The sequence below is a fragment of the Xenia sp. Carnegie-2017 genome, unplaced genomic scaffold (assembly GCF_021976095.1).
Source record: "Xenia sp. Carnegie-2017 unplaced genomic scaffold, XeniaSp_v1 HiC_scaffold_47, whole genome shotgun sequence".
Lineage (NCBI taxonomy): Eukaryota > Metazoa > Cnidaria > Anthozoa > Malacalcyonacea > Xeniidae > Xenia > Xenia sp. Carnegie-2017.
The window spans coordinates 300,673-308,531 of NW_025813512.1; the positions used below are offsets into that span (position 1 = coordinate 300,673).

At 34.1% G+C, this 7,859-nt stretch overlaps 1 protein-coding gene and 2 long non-coding RNA genes across 3 annotated transcripts; 2 read left to right on the forward strand and 1 right to left on the reverse strand.

Moving 5' to 3' along the window:
• The first annotated feature begins 780 nt into the window (after positions 1 to 780).
• On the forward strand, positions 781 to 1,206 carry LOC124456415. The gene is made up of 3 exons (XR_006952265.1): positions 781 to 827; positions 921 to 1,070; positions 1,150 to 1,206. It is a non-coding gene; the product is annotated as an uncharacterized LOC124456415 (long non-coding RNA).
• Positions 1,207 to 3,011: 1,805 nt separating this feature from the next.
• Positions 3,012 to 3,487, forward strand: LOC124456414. The gene is made up of 2 exons (XR_006952264.1): positions 3,012 to 3,382; positions 3,458 to 3,487. It is a non-coding gene; the product is annotated as an uncharacterized LOC124456414 (long non-coding RNA).
• Positions 3,488 to 6,765: 3,278 nt separating this feature from the next.
• On the reverse strand, positions 6,766 to 7,859 carry LOC124456379 (THAP domain-containing protein 2-like). Its single transcript, XM_047006839.1, has 2 exons — positions 7,324 to 7,859; positions 6,766 to 7,171 (listed from the first exon to the last, which is right to left on the reverse strand). The coding sequence occupies exons 1-2, from the start codon at positions 7,857 to 7,859 to the stop codon at positions 6,766 to 6,768; spliced, it is 942 nt and encodes a 313-aa protein (XP_046862795.1).

Consider the following 7,859-nt stretch of genomic DNA (forward strand, 5'->3'; position numbering starts at 1 on the left):
GTCACGGAGTTTGTCATTTCCTTTTACAAAAACACTAATGTGACAGATCACACTTAAATTCTTTGACGCAGGATAAATAAATAGCTGCATCTCAATCCGTTATAAATTACTTGGCACCGAAAACATTTGCTTTAATATTTCTGCAAGGTTTGTTAGAATTTGATTAGGTCGCCTATTTACTGAAAATTGCTTCAAATTATTGTTGAGATGTCTTCTAATATAAAAAGTAAAGTAAATTCACGAGGTGAAAAGTTTATTCTAAAAAGCAAGAGACCGGTAAGATTATGTGTACGTTGACAGTAAATGAATTCTCAACCAGAGTTCTATCTGAACGTCATGTTTATTTTTGAAGAAAAAAGAGCTATCGATTTCTCAAAGTGAAGCGCACAATGTGTACAGAAAGAAAAAACGTATTGCAGACAGGGTAAAAGAATGATAAACTTTTTGTACCCTCTTTGATTAATGCAGAAAATATTGACTAAATTTGAAATGTAACAGCTATAAATCACATGCTCTATAAATATTTTTAGATTGATCTAATGTCATCGGAGTAGAGCCTCAATCCGATGGTTTTGCTATATCTTGATGGACATGGAACGGTTAAAGCTGCAGGTAATTCTTCTATCAAAAATATTTTAGACTTGTGTAGAAGTTAAGAATTGAATTGGATTATTTTAGTGTTTAAATACGATTGTCGGTATAGAAGTAATGTAATCAATTCATTTAAAAAGGAACGCCCGGCCTTCGTCGAGAAATCTTGAATATTTCCCGAGATGCCGTGTGCAAATATGTTGAAGACAATTCTTTGATTACAACTGACTCCCCAAGTACTAACTTTTATTTTGTTGTTTCTAAATTGTATAAAAAAACAAATAAAGGTGTCACAATGCTGCAATAAAGTCTGTATCATTTTATATTAGAAAGCTGTGAAGACGTTTATCAAGTGCAGGAGATACGCTCTGATCTTGTTGATCCTGATGCTTTGGAAGAAATAAAACAAGGGACTTGGTCGTGCAAAGAGCTACGGAAACTGGTTTTAAATATGGTTCTCCCAAGAACAGCTGACATCGGTAAAACTATTTTTGTATATTTGAGTAACTAATTTCTGATATACAACGGCAGACCTCGTGAATTCAAGATTGGTTTTAGACAAGAAAGGAAAACGGAAGTGGAAAGTGGCTAGAGTGAGAGACTTTTGGCTTAAAGGACATGGGACGTATATTTTAAGTTAGGCTTAATTAACGGGAAATATAGCATAGACTTATAATATACCTTTGTTAGTTCAACCAAAGTTTTTGTCTTCATGTAACAAAGATTTTCTGACTCCAATTTAAAAGTTCCATGGCCATTTTGATTTGTTTTGAATATAATGTGATATGCAGATTTATGCAATGACGTCACAACTGGGAGGCATATCTGGTAACACAATATACTTTTATATGTGTTTTGATGAAGTCATTGTGAATTATTCTTAAAAAAACGTTTTTTCACACTTTTTTTACATCATGTACATGCAATATATATAATGAAATAAATAAAGAAAAATAAGTTATATATTTATATATTCAGTCTACATTTTGTATGGTTGTATCGGAGCTTGTTCGTGTCCATGTTCATTTCCACTCGTAGGAAATCGTAGACGATTAAAAACATCAACAAATATGACAGCTAAAGCTTCATGAAACATATTCGCCAAAGTCTGAGAGATGATTACAAATAAAAGAAAGTTTTAAGAATTGTATTTTTGTAGACAGCAGATTTTGTTGTAAATTGTAATGTTATGTTGTGTAGTGTGTGACTGTGTCATATTATAGATTATAAGATATAACGGATATTATGTTGATGTAAAATAGTATAGTCATAAAAATAGTACAGCCAAAAAATGAAGTCATTCTTCGCAGACACAGTAGATTTACAACGCCTGCTTTGCCCGACGATAAAATAAATGACACAGTATGTCTTTGCAAGGGAAAATGTGCTACAAGCCGATGTTATTGTAGGAATAAGAATCGTCCATGTACGGAAAGTTGTGGTTGCCAAACCATGAAATGCAACAATACATGATGAAAATTTAAAAGCCTTGAAATCGCAAATACCTCAAATCCAATTTCAATTTACTTGGCATATTTGAAATGAGTGTAAAGTGCATCAGATGACCAATACTTCCCTCGTATGCATTTGTACATGCAAGATGGAAATGGCCTTCGACATTTCTTGCCAAGAATATGGAAAATCCATCTCGAACATCTTCGATCACGCAACATGACGGTATATTTTTGTATGACTGCAAGTTCGTCATCACCTAACGGACTGTTTTCTTCAATATACTGCCAAGTATCTATTTCAAGGACATTTGCCGATATGTTTTGATTGAAGAAAGCAAGTTCAGTCACAAGACAAGCCTGCATCCTGTGCCGATTTAAGTTTGCCATCATATTCGTCATGTTCAACCGCTTTTCATGAAAGCAAAAGCATTCAATCGTTTTGCCATAAACTCACAATGGCCGCATTTACAGCAACTGAGTGAAGTTTTACGCCAACTATACATAGCTTCAAACTCCTCGTCTATCTGATCATCTACTTCGCTCGACGAAGAACTTTCTGAGTCAGAATTCTCACTCTCTACAAATTCATCTGGCATTGACTCAAACATATATGACTGAACCATAGCATCTTTGTTAATATTTTCCATTTTGAGTGCAGTAACAGCAGTGTAAAGTCCCAAACTTTGCGTAATAAATGAGAATGCTTGTCAATTTGCAATATAAACAATATTCATCAGCGACAAAGTCTCCCTGTTGTGACGTCACATATGAAATATAATTATTTTGGCTGCTCATTTCAAGATGGCGGAACAGCCCTTGAAATAAGCAAACTTTCATTCTAAATTGCGCTTTAAATATATATTTTCAAACCGGAAAAATAATGTTTTACGGAATACTAAACTGCAATGAATGATATCGCGACATGAAAATATATATGTCCCATGTCCTTTAAAGCAGAGAAACCGTTGTTTTGGCCTCCTCACATCCCATTTGTTTCGCCATCTGCCAGGATTAATCAGCCTTCAGGTAAATCAAGTGAATCAATCTTCAATATTTTCATTGTTTTTATTTACATATTGTACACCATTCTCAGAGGATGATTACGATGAAGAAGAATTTGATGATAAAACAGAACGCTCGAGAAAAATTTTAAATAAGAAAGAACTGATAGAGATCGCTCTATCGTATGGAGAATACGTTCATGAAGTGAGTATTATTGTTGTAGATTTAGTATATAGAAGACAACTCACTGCTTCTCTTAACTTTTGTTTAATTAGTTTACTGGACATGAAAAAAATGAAGAGACAACACAATCATTTGGTCAAGGAAGACAAGAGGTACACACTAACCATCTTTTAAGAAATAATATAAGAACATTTAAACACGAACTGCTATTTGCTTTTATTCCCAAGAAAACTAATCGAGATGCGAATGTTGGAAAAGATACGTATACAAGCGAAGAAGATAAAAGAAGTGATGAGAGCGAGAAAAGAAGATTTCAAAACAAATTTGTTGATAACGAAGCTGCATTAAATAACATAAAAGAGGATGAAAGGGTAAATGAACGTCCAGGAAATTACAAAAAACAGCGTACCAAAAATGAACGTTTTTTTCTATACCCATCAGGAAGAGGATACACAATTAGTGCATTTACAACAGATGAGAGACATGCACGAAAAAGTAAGAAAACTTTTAGAAACTCACATTTATTTTTTTAAATTTCAAAACGATACCACAATCCATTTTAGAGAGAAATAGCTTGTATTGTTCGCGCAATGTTAAAAGACCCCCTAAAATATGTTGAAACAGCCTACGAATTGTTGGACTTAGCTGATACACATCAACATCCTATTACGAAAAATTTAAAGTATGAAATGCTAATGTTTATTGACTGATTGGACGGTTCTAATCTAAATGACAATTTGTTGATTCCTTAATAATATTTGAGTAGGTCACACGAAAAAGACCTCATGGGCGTTCCACATGATTACAACACAAGTTGTCCTGGAGACATTTTCAACGCTTTAAGCATTGATCCCAATAGACTTCAACTCGATTCATTTCTATAATGAGTTGCACATCAATGTCATTTGGCATCCAGTAATATTTTGCTCTGTAAATCTCTAAGTTTTTTATTTATAAAAGAAACACATCTTTTCTAGCTCACGACAAACAAGTAAAGCAATTTTAAATGAAGAAATTATAAAAGAAATACGAGATTTCAACACTGAAGGTGAACATTCTCAAAATTCAAATCACGAAGAAAATTCTTTAATATTAAACAAATTTAGAAAACCTACATGACAAGCAAATTATTCCCTTTTTTAGAGGTTACCCTTACTAACACGCATGTTCAATGAATTGCTGGAGCACTTCGTGCGTCATTGGAAATATGGAGTCCCCAGTTTGAACTATTCCATATCTATTTTCCGTGTTTATGCCAAGTTATGGACAATGGAGGAATAGGCTACTTTAGTTTGACAGCTGGCAAAACTTTTCAAAATAGTTATGTATTTATTGAGCAAACATCTGAAAAGAGACCGACTAGAAGAAAAAAGCCAGCAACTACAATCAGGTCAATAAAAAATTGAATGTCTCATGTAAATGTTTCTATTGGATATGTGAAGAAAATTCCTGACGATAATAGAAAACTATATCTTTGACAGGAAAGAATGCAGTGAAGAGAGTGAAAGGTGACATTCATATATTGAAAATATTTGACATTCATATATTGAAAATATAAGTCTGTGTTGAGAGAAATCGACTTTGAGAGCGTTTTATGATGCTGTTATACTGAAGTTGCATTAAAATGGTGAGTAATTTCTTTAATATTGTTAAAATGTGTAAAATTTTTAAATACTTGAGATAGAGCGGTCTTAACGTGTATTTTGCAACCATAAACTAAAGGCTGAGAGTTACATAAGTATGAACTACTAATCGTGAGTATTTATTAATTTACATCTTCTTTGCTGTTCTCTATGCTTTTATCGTAAACCAAAACATATTTACAGAAAAAAGCGACAAAATCGCATAACAGCTATCCAGAACTTTGATTTGAACACAACGTTTACGGTTTAAATGAATTATTTTACCTGAACAACATAATTTTAGATCTATTAACAATATGACTGCATCGTAAAATGCGCTTATTTTCACTATTTACAATAAAACCACAATTAATTATTTTTTTAGGATTTACATTTCCTTGGTTGTGGTGTGGATGTTCATCGAAGTCGACTAGATTCCTTGAAATAAAACAAGCTTCGTAGATTGCTGGCGAACACCAATTTTGTTTTTGTGGAGGATATCTTTATTATATTGCTTACCATAGGTCGAAAGTCGTAAATTGATGTATTTTTCAACGATCTGTTTGATAAGCTGTGATGAATGTAGATCTTAAGTTATTGCTTCATGATCAACATCATGCTCGTTGAGTTCAGGAAACAAGCTCTTTTCTGCAAGCTCTTGGTTAATAAGATGAACCATTATAGTCTTCAAGTTTCTCCTGCTGGAAATTTTTTGTTTTTTTGAACGAGTTTCATGAATGAGGACTTGAAAAGCTCTTTCAGATGCAAATATTATTTTGGTTACACCATTAGAAGGGAGAACAAGACCACCACGATTCTTCAAACTGATTAAAGATAAAGATGTAGTAGTTTGGAAGTGTGAATAATTATGATCATGAACTGATGATGATTTTTTTGACTTAAGCAAAAGAGCTCTTGCACATTCAGTACAGGTGATTCTATTGATTATCTTTTTTACAACAAACCCAGCAATATATCCAAGTATTGCTTCTTTGTATGATGACAGTGAACATGATTCTAATCCAGAAACTAAACTACTGACATATTGTGTGTCCTTTGGTGTCATCTCTTCTACTTCAAAGGCTGGAGCATTTCTTTTATTCCATTTTAATGAAAAAATAGAACCAGCAGATTCATTTTCGAAAGTCAAACAGTTTGCATGCTTGGAACCAATGATGGAATTTCTTAAAAGAATTTTTTGTAGACTGGACTTAAATTGTACAATATCTGGATTATTGTTGAAGCCATTCTTATCACGTACGCATGCAAACAGCAGCTCAAGGTGGTCTTGGGACATTTTGTATGTCAGAATGTATTTGAAAGGATCATGTTCCCTTGTAAGGAGAATGTGAGCCAACTCTTTAATGCTCGATGCTGCTACTACAAAACCGAGAACAAATGTTTTTCTTCTATGTTTGATCAGAGGAACACCAGAGTTTGTTTTAAGGGAAAAAAGGTATTCAATTGACTTTTCCAAAGTTTTTTTCCATGTGTTGTGATCACATAAAAAGTGGTTTTAAAACATTTGCCAAATGGACTTCGTATGTTTAATATGTCAAAAAGTTGATCAACAATCCTTATGAATTCTATTGTTGCACTCGCATCACTAAGAGCTGGATGACCAGAAAGCATCAGGTATTCAATGGCATCTGCAACTGAACTTCTGAATGTTTGTGCTGCAACTTTCACATTCATCTTGTGCCTATGGAACTCAATGTGCCCAGTGGACAGCTTATTTGCAAATTTTAACCCTTCTCCCTCTTGAACTTTATGCAGCACTTCAATATGCTCCCATTTGATCAAACTACCTTCACTCGAAACCAGTACTTTAAGATTGGACAATGCATTTCTTGCCAGTTTTAGCATGTGACAAGCATCAGGAACAAAAACAGTGGTGTTCATATGACTCATAGTTAAGAGTATTTAATGTCAGACAAATTTGATCCAAACTCACAACCAAGGGCTTTCATGCAATAAAAATTCGTGGCAGTACCGTCACAAGTCACACTGTACATATTTAGCCCATGTGAAGATGCTAAGCGAAACAATTTGCTAACCAGTGCACTCAAATTTGAAGAATTTATTCCACTACATAACACGTAACCAATAGGACATTTCCAATGTCCTCGTAAACCAACTAACATAAACACAAGAGCTTCAGTAGCAACCTTGTCTGGATCAAAAGCAACAACATCCGCACCAAAATTGACAAACCCTTCATAATTTCCTTTACTTCTGTTGTAAACAACCCCTGACTTAATGTACATACCATCAAAAAGAAGAGCGCAGTCCCTATACTCCGGATTATTTCTTGCTTTTCTTGTAGAAATGAAAACACATCATCAAAAAAACCTGGTTCACAGTTTACGCTGGAAGTCCAGTTTGAGATAGTGCTTGGACATGGCAATGTAAAAATCGTGCGTACAAAATTGTACGCTCGTGGAGAGTAAAAATTAAGTGTTAATGCAAACTTTTTAACTTCGTCTGAGTATCGACGGCCTGTAGCAGCACGATTTTTGTTCTTTAGGTCTGATTTTAAAATTTCCCCACCTACTCCTGAAAAGTTGTTATCGAGAATTGAAGCTGCGTCTGATGAAATAAATTTCTCTTTTTCAAGCTTTTTCACCAAACTACTTAGCGACTGAATTTTCGTTTCCTTACGTCGTAACTTTTGCTTAAGAGTTTTTATTTTTCTTCGCAATTTTTTTTTCCTGGGACTACTTGCTACAGCATTTTGCATTGGTATTGTCTCTTCTATTAGACTTTCCTCGAGCAAATCTATTCTAGCTTTTTTAGCGCTTGGTGATGATGTTTCTGTCTCTCTTCTAGCAGGAGGCTTTCTTTTTGACTTTTTAGATAATAGTCTCTCCGGAAAAGCGAACACTGAAGGTATCGCGTCTAACTTTAACTTGCGTTTATAGGCATTTTCAGTGTTATAATCAACGTGCAAAAAATGATCGCTGCAAAGAAAGCTGCTTGCGTTTGGGGTAAAGTTTTTTCGTTTCAT